At 66.1% G+C, this 14,921-nt stretch overlaps 1 protein-coding gene across 3 annotated transcripts; it reads left to right on the top strand.

The window, feature by feature from the left end:
- The first annotated feature begins 559 nt into the window (after positions 1 to 559).
- Positions 560 to 14,696, top strand: ACAP3 (ArfGAP with coiled-coil, ankyrin repeat and PH domains 3). Of its 3 annotated transcripts, none has more exons than XM_059376506.1 (24): positions 560 to 701; positions 4,206 to 4,263; positions 4,873 to 4,992; positions 5,185 to 5,238; positions 6,410 to 6,468; positions 7,242 to 7,425; positions 7,897 to 7,941; positions 8,082 to 8,177; positions 8,260 to 8,334; positions 8,783 to 8,794; positions 9,451 to 9,563; positions 9,651 to 9,702; positions 9,898 to 9,998; positions 10,079 to 10,190; positions 10,440 to 10,648; positions 10,731 to 10,800; positions 10,916 to 11,010; positions 11,100 to 11,302; positions 11,497 to 11,601; positions 12,777 to 12,875; positions 12,981 to 13,201; positions 13,358 to 13,467; positions 13,568 to 13,678; positions 13,772 to 14,696. In XM_059376506.1, the coding sequence occupies exons 1-24, from the start codon at positions 655 to 657 to the stop codon at positions 13,917 to 13,919; spliced, it is 2,499 nt and encodes an 832-aa protein (XP_059232489.1). In that variant the 5' UTR covers positions 560 to 654; the 3' UTR covers positions 13,920 to 14,696. The 3 variants fall into 3 exon arrangements, with proteins under 3 accessions (XP_059232489.1, XP_059232487.1, XP_059232488.1); XM_059376504.1 differs by having other exon boundaries at positions 12,720 to 12,875; XM_059376505.1 differs by lacking the exon at positions 8,783 to 8,794 and having other exon boundaries at positions 12,720 to 12,875.
- The last annotated feature ends 225 nt before the right edge of the window (positions 14,697 to 14,921 follow it).

Genomic DNA, 14,921 nt, shown 5'->3' with positions numbered 1-14,921 from the left:
ACTAAGGGAGTGGGTGCAAAGTGCAGAGTCGCGGAAGAGCGCGTGGGCCGGATTCTGACCGCGGCGCCCAGGAGGGGCTCCTGTGGGCGTGCACGCCTTCGTCCGTCCTCTCGCCCGCTCACCCCCGCCCTGCTGCCCCGGAGCGGGTCCGTCCCCACGTTCCGCGGAGGGGTGTTTTGCAAATGCCCCGAGTTGCGCAACGGCCGCACGGCTGGCGCGAGCAGTCCCGCCCTCCCCGCGCCCCTCGGACAGTCCGGCTGTCGCTGGGTCCGACTCCCTTCCCAGCCCACGGTGGCCTGGGAACTAAAGGGCGGGACGACGGGGCGTCCCGGCCGGAGCCAGGCGTGGCCGAGCCGCAGGCAGAGGCGTTTGGCGACGCTCCCCGGCCGTGACAGCGGGAGGCGCGAGCGGGCGGTGAACATTGGCGACGCTCCCCGGCCGTGACAGCCGGCGGCGCGCGCGGGCGGCGGACTTTGGCGACATTCCCCGGCGGTGACAGGCGGGGCGGGGCGGCGGCGCGGCGGCCTCAATCCGGGGCGGGCGGGCGCCGAGCGCGGCGCGGGCGGGCCGGCTGCGGGACGAGCGGGCCGGCCGGGGATGCTGCTCGGAGCGCCGCGGTCCTCGTGCCAGTGAGCGCCGCGCGCCGCCGCAGCCATGACGGTGGAGTTCGAGGAGTGCATCAAGGACTCGCCGCGCTTCAGGTGCGCCCCCGGAGGCGGCGCGGCCCTTTGTGGTCGGCGGGGGTCGCCACCCCCTCGGGGCGCCCGGGGCCGCCGTGGGTGGGCGCAGAGAGGGGGGTGTCGTTGCGGCCTTTGTGGCGGGCGCGGGAGCTGGTGATGGGAGCTGGAGGACCCCGCCTCGGACAAAGCCCGCAGCCCGGGGCCCAAAGGCCTTGAACAAAAGATGCCCCTTGTGCTGGTCACCTCGCACGGAGGTTGTTCGCGTGGGGGTGGGGTGTCCGCCGGCATAGACACGTCTCCGTGGGAGTGTCCGCCCCAGCTTTGTGTCTGCACCTTCGTGCCGGCCACCTGCACGGGGCTGAGAGCCCCCTGGCCCTGCAGTCCTGCTCTGGCCGGGGCTGTCTGGGTGCGAGGAGCGTCTGTCCCGGGGAGAAGTGCACGGGGGTCAGGCAAGTGGAGCCACGTTTTCAGCCTGGGAGGGGTGCTTGGCAGGGGTGACCTAGGGGCCTGGAGGGGTGGGTGTTTTGGGTAGGGGTTCTGCCCTGTGCCCAGGACCGGCTTGGTCTCTTTGGTCCTTCCCCGGAGTGCAGGCATGTTCACTCCTGGGCACCCGGAGCCCCTTCAGTGTGGCAGGTGCATGTGTGGGAGCTCCGCTCCTCTGGCCGCCCTGGAGGTGCAGACCCCTGGCGTGAGTGTGTGGGTGGGCTGCCCCCCACCAGCTGATACGCTTGCTGCCTGCATGTGTGCCTGTCCCTCCCTAACGCTCTCGTGGGTGCCTACTGGTGCTATGCGTTTACCCTGCACACATGAGCTTTGGCACACAGCACACGTTAGTCTGTTCCCGTGTATCCCGGCACTAGGCCTACGTGTGCTTGCACCTGTGTGTGTCTTGCTCGTGGGCACACATGTCTGTGTGTACCCTGTGTCACTGCGTCCAGGTACCTTTGCTTGCACATGAGCACATGTGTGTTTGCTCATACGTGTGTGTGCCTGCTGAGTCTTGGGTGTGCCGGCAGACCTGCGTGTGCGTGCACTGGTGAGCCTCAGCATTGGTGCCCTTAGCCCTGTGTCCCTTGCCTTGCACAACCATCACACAGGGGAGAAAAGGCTTGGGGACGCTTGGGATGAGGGGCCAGAGGTTGGCCCAGGGAGGGGCCCCAGCGCAGAGGGTTTGGGGGCGATTCTCTGCATTGTCCCATCTGCTGTTGCTGACTGATTGGCGGGGTTGTGAGCAACTCCGGCATCCACAATCCTGGGCTTGCACCACTGCCCACTGTCCTCCAGGATCCAGGCCGGGGGGGTGGGGGGGTGGACGTGTAGCTGGGGCCTCAGCTGTGGCCTTGGTCCTGACTGACGCACCCTGGTCTCACCTTGACCCGTTGCTCAGATGCCCCGTGGTCCTTCTTCCTGAGTGGTCGGATTGGGACATTGGCACCCCACTCACCTCCAGGCCTTCTCTCCTATACTAGCCTGGTCTGTCTGTGGCCCATGGGGGCGAAGTGCCTGCCTGTGTTTTGCCTTGCTCCCTCGACGGGAGGGGCTACCCCAGAAAAGTGCCCATCTGGGCCCGGGATGGGGGCTGAGGAGATTCATCTGATTGACTCTTGGGCCACAGAAGCCACACTGTGTGGGTTTCGGGGTTGGGCTGAGATTCAACGGGGGTTTGAGGTTCTCCTGGGGTCCCATTGTCTCCTCACCCTGTCACTGCAGGGTAACCTGGGACTTCCTGGGGGCAGGCCTGGAGAGAGCCACAGTGGGGCTGGGGGGCAGGCTGTGCTCAGTGATGTGGGGCCAGGTGGCCCCAGCCCTGGGAAGAGGGACCATGCCCACATGCCTGTGGCCTGGTGAGAGCCCCACAGCCCTGGGGTGCACGGGGGAGAGTCCAGACCCTTCCAGACAGGCCGGGAGGCAACCCCTCCCCTGGGTGGGGCTTCAGGCGCTGAGTCATGGCTTTGGTGGGGAAGCCTGCCTCACCCTCCTCCTGGTCATCCAAGCTGCTGAAGAAATCCTGGAGGGAGGGCGGAAGAGGAGGCCTCGGATCCTTGGAGGCTGGGGCTCCCCCGACGGGGTGCGGGTTCTTGGCTCTCTGCAGAATACCCTCCTTGCCCCCGTGAACACATTCATCAGCATCCGGTGCGGCCCCACCCTCGTCGGGGGGCCCCCTCCTTGCCCGAGTGCAGCAGCTCTCTGCAGCTGCTGGGTTGAGGGGGGCTGGGGTGGCCCGGGGTCCTGCAGCGTCTGCTCCTGGGGGGGTGGTCTGTCCCTTCCCTGGAGCTCAGAGTTCCCTTCGCCCTGCTGGAACGAACCTGTGTCCTGTCGGGGACAGTGGTGGGAACGTCCAGTCCCTGGCTGGAGCTGCCTGCTTCCCTCCCAACAGCTCCGAATTGTGGGCCGGCAAAACGGTACGCCTCCCGGGAGGGACAGTCCCTGACCAGAACCTTGAATGGGTTCCCAGGCCCGGGAACCCCTGGAACGCAGCGCCCCCCTGCGGGCCATGGGGGCAGTGAGGGCCCTGTATCTGGATGGCCTTGCCTCTGCCCTGCCCCCACCCAAGACCTGTCCCTGGAGGCCTGCCTCTCACTCCTGGGCCCCCACTGTCACCCCTGGCCCTCGTGCCCTGTCGTCCTACATCCCCAGGAGGCCAGATGGGCCCAGTTCCCCAGCTGATCGGGTTGGGGGGGGCGGTGGGGTGGGTGGTGCTGGGATCCTGGCCCTCTTTCCCTATTTCCTGTTCCCAGAACAGGGGAGGGGGGTCACGTGCCTGATCCATCTGCCTCGCGCCTTCCGGGGATTCTCCCGGTCTGTGGCTTCTCTGGTGATGTCATTCGTTAACTCTTTCCTCCCTGCGGCAGCCCCATTGTCACGCTGCTGCGGTGGGAGGGGGCTCCCCTGAAGCTTGCCCCACTGCTCCCTTTGGGCAGACTGTGCTGGTTGGTGTTCTGAGGTTGGAGGAGCCAGGGGGCACCCGTTCTGCTGCTGCCGGAACTGGCGAGAGCCACTGGCTGCTACGTACGGGCTGTGGGACTGGTCCGCCCCAGGGTGCCCAAGGACACCTGGCGGGCCCACGGTGGGGCTGAGGTGCCCTCGGAGAAAGGCAGTGGCCAGGCTAGGAGAGTGGCCAGCGAGTGGCATCCCTCCCTCTGTCCCTGGGGGCTTGTCTGACTTCTCCCTGGGGCCACAGCAGCCAGACCCCGGATGGGGACATTACAACTGGCCAGGCCCCTTCCTGCCTGGGGTGGTGGTGGGCACTGCGTGGCTTTGGAGTCAGCTGGGCCTGGGTCCAGCCTCACCCTCTGCCCAGGGGCGCGTCTGCCTTTCCCAGCTTCCGTTTCCTCCATGTGTGGGGAGCACGGGACCGCGGGCGGGCTGACGGGAGCAGGTAGCCGGAAGCTAAGCAGACCCTTCCTACCGCACGCACATTGTCCCCAGGAGGCGAGGGGCACAGGGCGCAGAAACCCCCGCCTGACCTGAGCCTGGGCCCCTGCTCTGGCGGCCGGGCCTGCAGCCAGCTCGTTCCCCTTGCAGGGCTACCATTGACGAGGTGGAGACGGACGTGGTGGAGATGGAGGGCAAACTGGACAAGGTGAAGGTCCCGGGGTGCCTCTCCGCCCCGCGCCGGGCCCTGACTCGTCCCTGCACAGACACACGTGTGTGCGAGAGTGTGTGTGTGTGTGCGTGTGTGCACAGGGCGTGCCCCCTCTGTGTGCGGTGCCCCCTCTGTGTGCGGTGCACCGGCCTGGGGCTGTCCCTGTTTCTCCCACTGTGGCCTACCGTACCTGCCCCAGGGCGCCCATGCTGCTTGCCTGCGTGAGTCTCCCATGAAGTGGGGGTCGGCCTTGGTGTGCCCCTCCCACCATCTGTGGGGCGAGGGGGTGCTGAGGGTGCTCCCCAGGGACGGGCTTGGGGGAGGAGGAGAGGGAGAAAGGAGGGGCAGCATCCCTGAGCCCCCAGCTCCCGCCCTGGGTTCCCCTGCTCTGGCCTTCTGCTCTGGAGCCCCTCACTGTGCTCCCAGCTACAGTGAGTCAGAGAGAGGGCTGGCTCCTCAGGCACAGCTGTGTCCCAGGCACAGACGGGCCCTGAGCAGAATTCTGGCCGCCCCTTGGCGGTTCCCACCTCTGTGGCCTGGCTTCTTAGAGGAGGTGAGGGTTGCCCCTGGAGGCAGCGCGAACGTGGCCCCTTCCATCCCCCATAGCTGGTCAAACTGTGCAGCGGCATGATCGAGGCCGGCAAGGCCTACGTCACCACCAACAGGCTCTTCCTGAGTGGCGTTCGGGACCTGTCCCAGCAGTGCCAGGGCGACGCCGTCATCTCGGTGAGGGGGCAGCTGAGCTCTGACCGCTGGATGGGTGGGCACAAGCTAGCAGCTGCTTGACTGGGAGCCCTGGGCATTTGCACTGGGCCACGGGGGCGCGTAGCTCCAAGACCTGGGGGGAGGGTGCCAGCTGCCCCTGGGAACACCGCTGTCTCATCTGAGCTGGGGTCTCCTCTCCCCCGTCGTCCCCAGGAATGCCTGCAGAGGTTTGGAGACAGCCTCCAGGAGATGGTCAACTACCACATGGTAAGCCCTGGCCGCAGTGGGGGGGCCTGCCAAGGGCAGGTCCCTCTGGCTTCCAACGCAGGCAGCCCCCCCACCCGCTCCCCGCAGGCCCCGCCCAGCCTGGAAAGACTCTCTGCTGGCTCACGGGGAGCTGAGCTGGCCACTGCTGGGAAGCCGTGTTCCTGTTCCTCCAGTCTCCGGGGGTGGGGGGTGTCCCTGAGGGGCTCTGCGGTGTCCCAGGTTAGGGCCAGACAAAGGGGAGGTACTTGGATTCTGGGGGTGGGAGCAGGGAGCAACAGAGCCCTGGTCTGAGGCCAGTGGGATCTTCGGGTGGGGGATACTCAGAGGCACATCCAGGACCCCCCAGTTGTTCTGGCCAGGCCATAGAAGTGCCTCCCTGGCTGACCCCAGGGCCCCTGAATGACTGCCAACCTCACTGTGACCCAGGCTGGGGCTGGGTGACCTCGAGCCCCTCAGGGCCCCTAGCAGGGACACACAGAGTAGGGCCTGAGGCCCATGTGGGTGGTCAGACCCTGGCTTGGGAACCAGAACCCCAGACTAAACAAGGAGCCCCACCCCCGCAGGGGAAGTTTAGAAATAAACCAGCTCAGGATAGCTCATTCTCCCCAGTCTGTCTGTCTGTCTGTTCCTAGTTAGGGCCCAGCCCTCCTCCTGTGATGGGGGCATCTGATTCTGGGCCAAATCTGTGCTTAGGGATGCCTTCCAGCTCCTGAAAATCACCCTCCCCTGTTCCCTAGGTCAAGACCCTTGAGAGCTCTGGGCTCTGACCCGATCCTTTCTCCTGTAGGCCTGGCTATGCTTGAGGTGGCCTCCAAGACCGGGGGGGGCGGTGGGTGTCACCCAGCGGCCTATGTGTGCTTGCCGTGTCTAAGTCGGCATGGGGTGGTGCCGCTGGAGGGGGACCCGTCCGGGAGAGCTTTGATCTCTAGCCTGGCTGAGAGCCAGTAGCAGAGATGGGCAGGTGGTCACAGCTGTGGCCTTTGGGCACCAACCCAGGCCTGGGGCCACACCCACTCCCCTGGACCCTGGGAGGCTCCATAGGGGCAACCAGCTGGGGCCCAGGCCAGGCTCGGCGGGGCTTTCCCTCGTCCTCACTTGGAGGGACAGGGGCTTGGCCCCTGGAGCTGTGGAGGAGGAGACCCTAACACCACCTCCCTCCCTCGGCCCCCAGATCCTGTTCGACCAGGCCCAGAGGTCTGTGCGGCAGCAGCTCCACAATTTTGTCAAAGAGTGAGTGGCCCTCAGACCCCCGAGGGAGGCCTGGCCTCTACGGGCCCTGGGAGGGGTTGGTGGTGAGGCCTGTGATGGAGTAGCAAGCAGACACAGCTATGCTTGATTTGGGAGGGTCTTGGGGCCTGCCTAGGCGAGGCCTTGGCCCAGGGCCTCAAGACTCTAGGTGGAGGACTTAGCAGGAACAGAGGCTTGGAGGTGGGACCAGGCTGCGGGCAAGCAAAGTGCCTGGAGCACACAGGGTAGCCAGGGGGCCTCGGGCAAAGGGTGAGGGTTGGGGTGGGCTAGAGACGGAATTAGGGTGGCGGTGGAAGGGGTGGGGGCTGGGTGGACGTCTGAGCGTGGGTGCATTTGGGGTGTTTGTGGTACCCTGAGTGATGCTGAGTTGAATCTGAGTGTGAGTGCAGGTCCAGGGTGGGGCAGGGGGTCTCCCTAGACCGATGGATCCTGGGAGTGAGGTGGGGAAGGGCAGGGGGAAGGGGGGGCTGGGGGGAGGGGGGAACGGAAGGGGGAGAAGCAGGCAATGGAGGAGGCAGAAAAGTAGGGGGGCAGGAAGAGGGGCAGGAAGAGGGGGAGGAAGAGGAAGGGAAAGAGGTGGAAGAGGGAGGGGGAGGAAGAGGGGGGGAGGGGGAGAGGGGGAGGAGGGGGGAGGGGAAAAGAAAAGGGGGTGAGCCAGGGCTGGGGGAGGGGCGGCTGGGACAGAGCCCTAGGGAAGGTGGAGACACAACACGCACCCCTCCCAAGACCCCAACCTGACACCTGCTGATCCCCAGGGACGTGCGGAAGTTCAAGGAGACCAAGAAGCAGTTTGACAAAGTTCGAGAGGACATGGAACTGTCCCTTGTGAGGAATGCCCAGGCCCCACGGCACCGTCCCCATGAGGTAGAGGAGGCCACAGGTGCCTTGACCCTCACCCGGAAGTGCTTCCGTCACCTGGCCCTGGATTACGTGCTCCAGGTCAGCCACCGGGCAAGGAGTAGTGAGGCCTGGAGTGGGTGGGAAGCTCCTCCCGTGTTTCTGCAGACAGAGCGGGCGTTCAGAGCAGCCCCTCTGGCTCCAGAAAACCTCAGATGCCAGCTCTCGGGAAGGAGCATGGTCATGAGGGGTGCCCAGGCAGAGGCACAGCAGTGGGGGTGGGTGCAGGCCACAGGCGTAGGCGGAGGCCTTGAAGATCTTGCTGACCGGGGCTTGGGCAGCCTAGGAACAGGTGTAAGAACTTCTGTCTTTACTCATGGGAGGAACCGAAGTCCTAACTAGGGGAAGGACGCTGTGACCTTGAAAGGGTGAGGCTGGCCCAAGGGCAGGGAGCTGGAGATGAGCTGCAGGTCTCAGGGGACCACACACAGCCTGAGAGGACACCATGGTAAGGAACAGGTCACAAGCTACGTCAGCTCCGACACCCTTCACCTGTCCACTGACCCCTTGCAGATCAACGTCCTCCAGGCCAAGAAGAAGTTTGAAATCTTGGATTCTGTAAGTGATTGGTGAGGGGGCGGGGAGGAGGGGGCCTTGGCCATAAGGACAGGCCTGTGAGGTGTATGGGATGTGAGTACACCAGGCGGGCCTCTGGTCGTGGTTACTGAGGGCTGCCCCCCCATGCTCCCCCACCCCAGATGCTGTCCTTCATGCACGCTCAGTACAGCTTCTTCCAGCAAGGCTATAGCCTGCTGCACCAGCTGGACCCCTACATGAAGAAGCTGGCGGCCGAGGTGAGCCTGCAGGCTGTGGTGGGGCCCCGGGGGTCTTGGAGGCAGAGTGCTCACCGGGCTCCCTGGGTCCCCTCCCCCACAGCTAGACCAGCTGGTGATCGACTCAGCCGTGGAAAAGCGGGACATGGAGCGGAAGCACGCGGCCATCCAGCAGCGGGTGAGGCCCTGCAGCCCCTGACCTCCCTGCATGAGCGAGGGGTGGGGGGTGGGCAAGGGACCACTACCCCCTTATTCCCTCTCTAGGCCGCCCACTCTGTGGGGGCTGACACTGCTTCTCTTTGAAATGTGCACCCAGAGGGAGAGGTCTCCATCCTTAGGAGCCTCAACATAGCCTAGCAGAAGGGACAGCCCTGGGACAGTGCCTTAGAGGTCCGCCCTGGGGGACAGAGGGAGACTAGGAGTGGCCTGGAGACCTCAATAGCGGACGGACGCCTACCCAGACAGCCCCAGGGTAGAAGTGGGCTGCAGTTGGGAGTGGCTATGTCCAGATCCCTGGGAGCCTGGCGGCGGGGTGGGAGGGGGCAGTCACTCACGGGCTCTCTCTCCCTCTCCGCACCCCCCTGCTCCCGGCCCTCTCCGCACCCCCCTGCTCCCGGCCCTCTCAGACGCTGCTGCAGGTGAGTGGGCTCCTGCCCAGGGTGGGGAGTGAGGGAAGAGGAGGCCCGGGCAGGGCGGGCCTCTGCCCTCCCCCACCCCTGGGAGCTTCAGCACCAAGGATACCTCCCGGCCTCAGCGTCCCCAGCACCTGCGAGCTCTGCGCTGTCCGCGGTGGCTGGCACGGGCAGGACTTGGGCTGAGCCGGACCGCATCCCCCTGGGGGGACGGGAAGGGCAGCAGCTGTCCCTTTCTGCCCCCGTTCAGCCAGGGGAGCAGGTGGCTGAGGCTCCTCTCCTACCGCCGGACACACAGGACAACACTCAGTGTCTCCTCCCGCCCTGTGAATGGGGCTCTGTGGGGCCGGCTGGAACAGGCCCAGCTGGCAGCCTGAACGGGGGACGAAGGGTGGGGGCAGGCAGCTTCCTTCCTGGTCCCAGAGCTGCTGTCCCTACAGGGCTGGGGGTGGGGGTGGGGGATGGAGCTCTGGGGGCCCCCAGCTGTAGTGTGAGGTGTCTGCCCCCCCCGTGGGGTTTCAGGGCAACCGTCTCTGCTGGGGTCAGGAAGAGGCTGTGGACAGCAGCGCCTCACCTCAGCGCTGGCTCAGGGGAGCCTGGCCAGGCGACAGTGTCCTCACAAGCAGGGGTGGATACTCACCGGAGGCCCCGACCGCCCCCAGGACTTCTCCTATGATGAGCCCAAAGTGGAGTTTGACGTGGATGCGCCCAGTGGTGTGGTGATGGAGGGCTACCTCTTCAAGAGGGCGAGCAATGCCTTCAAGACATGGAACCGGTGAGGGAGGGGCCCTCTCAGGGGGTCTGTGGGGCAGACTCGGGGCTGGCCCTGCCTGACCCACTCCTGGCCCATGCCCCCACCCAGGCGCTGGTTCTCCATCCAGAACAGCCAGCTGGTCTACCAGAAGAAGGTCAAGGTGCGCTGCAGGGCTGCTGGGGCTGGGTCAGTGGCGGCCGGCCCCTCCCCGCTGGGACCCTGGGGTGGGCTGAGGACACAGCGCCTCAACAGTCAGGGCACAGAGACTACTTGGATCTCAGTCTGTGTCCGTAGAGTGAAACGGTAAGTGCGCGGCGGGGGCAGGGCACAAGGGCCATGGTGCGGCTGCCCACAGGACGCACTGACCGTGGTGGTGGATGACCTGCGTCTGTGCTCCGTGAAGCCTTGCGAGGACATCGAGCGCCGGTTCTGCTTTGAGGTCGTGTCACCCACCAAGTAAGGAGATGGAGGCACACCCTGGGGCAGGACGGGGATGGAGCCCTTGCCCGCGGGGCCTGACGGTCCCCTGCCCCCAGGAGCTGCATGCTGCAGGCTGACTCGGAGAAGCTGCGGCAGGCCTGGGTCCGGGCTGTGCAAGCCAGCATTGCATCTGCCTACCGGGAGAGCCCCGACAGCTGCTACAGTGAGGTGGGGGCCCCTGAGCGCCCTCCCCGTGTGTAAGCGTGGGGGCGTGCGGCAGGGAGCCGGCCCCCATATGTGGGACAGGAGCGGGGCTCTGGGTATGGGCGGCGTGAGCATCGGGAGTGTGGGTGTGCACACGCCCACGGCACATAGGCTGAGGCTTCCGCTGTCCTCCCCTGAGCTGGCACCTCTGGCTGGGGCTGGAGAGGGAGGCCGGAGCTTCTGAGGGCTGAGCGGCCCCTCACGCACCCCCAGAGGCTGGACCGCACGGCGTCTCCCTCCACGAGCAGCATCGACTCCGCTACGGACTCTCGGGAGCGCGGTGTCAAGGGGGAGAGCCTGCTGCAGCGCGTGCAGAACGTCGCTGGCAATGGCCAGTGTGGGGACTGCGGCCAGCCTGACCCCCGCTGGGCCAGCATCAACCTGGGTGTGCTGCTCTGCATCGAGTGCTCAGGCATCCACAGGTGGGCCTGCTGGGGGGCGGGGCACAGGTGGAGGTGGGGGTGGAGCCACACCCTGCCTCACCCCTGCCTCCTCCCTGTCCAGGAGCCTGGGTGTCCACTGCTCCAAGGTACGGTCCTTGACTCTGGACTCATGGGAGCCGGAGCTGCTGAAGGTGTGTATGAGGCCATCCAGGCTGCCACGCTCCCTGAGCCCGGTCTGCGAGCTGGTGGGGGTTGGGGGCTGGCCTGTGAGCCGGGGCTGACGCCTGCACACCGCGTCTCCTCTAGCTGATGTGTGAGCTTGGAAACAGCACTGTGAACCAGATCTACGAGGCTCAGTGCGAGGGGCCGGGCAGCAGGAAGCCCACAGCCAGCAGCTCCAGGTGAGGCGGGGGGGGGGGGGGGCGCCGTGGAGATGGGGCCGAGGGAGCCCCCGCGCACGCGTTCGGCCTCATGCGCGCCCCCGGTCCAGGCAGGACAAGGAAGCCTGGATCAAGGACAAGTACGTAGAAAAGAAGTTCCTGCGGAAGGTGCCCTCAGCGCCAGCCCGGGAGGCGCCTCGGCCCTGGCGGGTGCAGAAGTGCCACCGCCACCACAGCTCACCCCGAGCCCCCGCTGCACGCCGCAAGGTCCGCCTGGAGCCTGTCCTGCCCTCCGTGGCTGCCCTGTCCTCAGGTACCCGCAGGCTGTAGCCTCAGCTCGCACAGCCGTGCAGGGGTGGAAAGCAGGCTCCGGTGGGGGCATGAGCAGCCAAGCCTCAGGCCCCAGGAGAATCAAGGTGGAGTAGGGCAGGGGGAGCAGAGGCTCCCAGCGGGACTCGGGCACCCTACTTTGCCTCGTGCCTCAGTTTACCCATCTCCCGGCCTCAGGTGCTGTGGAGCGCAAGTTTCGGCGGGATTCTCTCTTCTGCCCAGATGAGCTGGACTCCCTCTTCTCCTACTTCGATGCAGGGGCTGCTGCAGCCGGTCCACGTAGTAAGTGCTGTGAGGGCCCTTGGCCCCTGCGGCCCCGTCCCCTTGGCTCCATGGGGGCAGCAGAGCAGGGACCGGGTGCGGCTCCCCGGAAGGTGGGTGAATGTGGACAGCCACAGCCACTCGCTTGCAGAGTGGGGGACAGGTGTCCCTTGCAGTGAGGACTGGGTTGATGCTGGGGAGAACTTGGGGTCAAGCAGGGCTAAGGCTGAGATAGTATCTGGAGGGTCTGGGGTTACTCAACCAGAGCTGGAGGCTGAGGCAGTGATCTGCAACAGTGTATGTGCGAGTTGCGTGTGTGGTTTGCACACTGGAGTGAGAGCATGTATGTGAGTGCGTGTGGGTGTAAAGGGAGTCTGTGGCTGAAAGTGCATACAGGCATACATGCAGGTGGATGTGTCCGTGTGCACTGAGGGCCCCGTGCGCACGTGTGTGTGTGTGTGTGTGCGTGTGTGCGTGCGCACGTGCGCCTGTATGCTGGGAGCCGACAGCTGTGTTGGAGACCGAATGTGGGACACAATTGTGCATCTCTGCCAGCTCCTCTTGGAGCTGGGATCCAAATGCTACAAGCAGAGCTCCCGACTGAGGGGTTCCTGCTAATGATTTATGGGTACCCAGTGGTCCAGGCTACCCCAAGAGCCTTTCTGGGCAGGGTGGGCAGAAGGCATGGACCCAGGCCAAGAACTGACAGGGCTGGGGCGGTGACTGGATGGCCTCCGGCAGCAGAGGGCGATGCCTCACCATTCCTGCTTCTGGGGCGGCCCTGGGGAAACCATCAGAGATTTCACTGGATGTCGTGGGGGAGGGGTGGGCCGGAGGTGTCCCCGGAGCCTCCCGGTGAAGACCTCGAAGCTGCTTCCTGGGCTGGCCACATGCACTTGCCACAGACTCAGTGGAAGGCCCCCACTCAGGGTTGTTTCCCCCCCTCAGTCCTGCTGGGGCTGGCCTCCCACAGCAGGGCTTCCCCTGGGGCTGTGCTCTGCTGTGAGCTCCTCTGGCTCCTTGGAGCTGTTTTCTCCCCCTACCTGCGTGCTAGGCAGGGCTCCCCTCCGCTCCTGGGGGCTGATCGCATCCCTGGGGCCATCCCTGGAGGATGGATGTGAGCTCTCGCCTTTCCACAGGGCTCTGGGTGGAGTCAGGGACTCTAAGGCCCCCCCATCTGTCCCTGGACCCCGCAGGTCTGAGCAGCGACAGTGGCCTAGGAGGCAGCTCTGATGGCAGCTCGGACGTGCTGGCCTTTGGCGCAGGCTCCGTGGTGGACAGCGTCACGGAGGAGGGTGGGTGCACACCTCCCCGCCTCCGACGCTGCCCGGCCCCGCCCTCCCACAACCTGGCTCCGGGCTCCGTCTTGTGGCAGCTCATGACCTAACCCCTCCCCTTAGAGGGTGCAGAGTCCGAGGAGTCCAGCGGTGAGGCGGACGGAGAGGCTGAGGCCTGGGGCCTGGCAGACGTGCGTGAGCTGCACCCTGGGCTTCTGGCACACCGTGCTGCGCGCACTCGAGACCTCCCCGCACTGGCCACGGCGCTGGCGCACGGGGCAGAGGTCAACTGGGCGGACGCGGAGGACGAGGGCAAGACGCCACTGGTGCAGGCTGTGTTAGGGGTGAGCGGGGGTCGGGGTGGTGGGGTGCTGCATGGGACACAGGTGCATCTTCCGAGCTCTCTTTCGTATGGCGCCAACACGGGGACCCCTGGTACCCTCCTGGAAGCCAGCAAAGGGCCATTTCCCAGCTGAGTCTGAACTGTCCTCGGTCCCCAGGGCTCCTTGATTGTCTGTGAATTCCTTCTGCAAAACGGAGCAGACGTGAACCAAAGAGACAGCCGGGGCCGGGCGCCCCTGCACCACGCCACACTCCTGGGACGCACGGGGTGAGTCTCCGTCGCCCCTCCTGCCCGCGGTGGGGGCCGGGCCAGGGCGTCGCCTTGGCCTGCCCCGGGCCAGCCCCGACTTGTCCCCGCCCCCCTCCAGTCAGGTCTGCCTGTTCTTGAAGCGGGGAGCTGACCAGCATGCCTTGGACCACGAGCAGCAGGACCCGCTGAGCATCGCGATCCAGGAGGCCAACGCCGACATCGTCACGCTGTGAGCGCGGGCGGGGCCTGGGGCGGGGCCGGGGGGGGGGGGAACCCGGCGGGGCGGGGGGGGGGGGCGCGGCTCATCCGGCGCCTCCCCCAGGCTCCGTCTGGCGCGCATGGCCGAGGAGATGCGAGAGGCCGAGGCGCCCCCGGGCCAGCCGGGCCCCCTGGCGGGGAGCAGCCCCACGGAGCTCCAGTACCGCAGGTGCATCCAGGAGTTCATCAGCCTCCACCTGGAGGAGAGCTAGGGCGGGGCGGCCGACCCGGGACCGCCCGCTGCCGCCCGCTCCGCCCGTGGTGGCCGCGGGATCATTTCCTGAGAGCCCCAGTGCCTGGGCAGCCCTGGAGCCCGGCTGCCTGCTCTGCCCTCCTCGGAGCGGTCCCAGCCCCTCGGGCGGGGGACACCCCAACACTGAGTCTTAAGAAGCCCACGTTTCCCCTTGGGAGGTGCTGTGCCACCTGGTGCCCATCACCGCACCTGGGGACCCTGCGTCTTCAGGTGACCCTTTCTCGGGCACCTGGGTTGCTCATGTCACAAACTGCTCTGAAGGCCCGGTGTCACCTTCTGCCCCTCAGATGCCCCTCCCCCCGGGGGCCTGTGTCACTTTGTGCCCCTCCGTCCATCCTAGGACCTGTGTCACTTCATGTTCCTCTCTGCCTTCAGGGCCTGTGTCACCTCGTGCCCCTACCTTTACTGCCGTAGAACACTGACCTGCTAGTTGGGTCCCTCCTACACCCCCAGAGCCCCTCCGCTAGGCCCTATGGCTGGTGGCTGGCCACCAGCGCCTTGTGAGGGCTGAAGGGGCGGCCCATCCAGGGAATCAACCCATGTACCTCACTTAGTGACCGGCGTCCAGGCTGGGCTTCTTGGGTGCTGGGGGGTGGGCTGTGGCCTGGGGCCTCAACCCTGGCTGGACGCAGGCGTCCCAAGGCCATGTGGCTGGCCACGCAGGCCCCAGTGCTGGGTGGCCAGAGACCTGTCCCTTGGCCCCGAGCTGGTGCATAAAGGACTTTGGCACTTTCCACCCCCGCATCCGACATTCTTTATCACAGACTGAGCGGGTTTTCTACAACGACCTCTTTCTCACTTTGTTTTGCGTCTTTTCTCTGCGGACTCTTGAGGATGACTCTGACGCACCTGGCCCTGCCGGCTGCAGGGGGAGGCTCCTGCCGCTCTGCCCTGTCCCTCTCCGGCCTCAGCCCTCTAGTTGGGCCCTGGGGGGGCCCCAGGGGTCCCTCAGCTCACTCCC

Source organism: Mustela nigripes, chromosome 14 (genome assembly GCF_022355385.1).
Source record: "Mustela nigripes isolate SB6536 chromosome 14, MUSNIG.SB6536, whole genome shotgun sequence".
Lineage (NCBI taxonomy): Eukaryota > Metazoa > Chordata > Mammalia > Carnivora > Mustelidae > Mustela > Mustela nigripes.
This window is presented reverse-complemented; position numbering and strand designations above follow the sequence as displayed.

Coding starts and splice junctions, on each gene's coding strand:
- ACAP3 (XM_059376504.1), top strand. CDS start 655: ATGACGGTGGAGTTCGAGGAGTGCATCAAGGACTCGCCGCGCTTCAG. Junction 10,649..10,730: donor GAGTGCTCAGGCATCCACAG/GTGGGCCTGCTG, acceptor CTCCCTGTCCAG/GAGCCTGGGTGTCCACTGCT. Junction 10,801..10,915: donor GGGAGCCGGAGCTGCTGAAG/GTGTGTATGAGG, acceptor CGTCTCCTCTAG/CTGATGTGTGAGCTTGGAAA.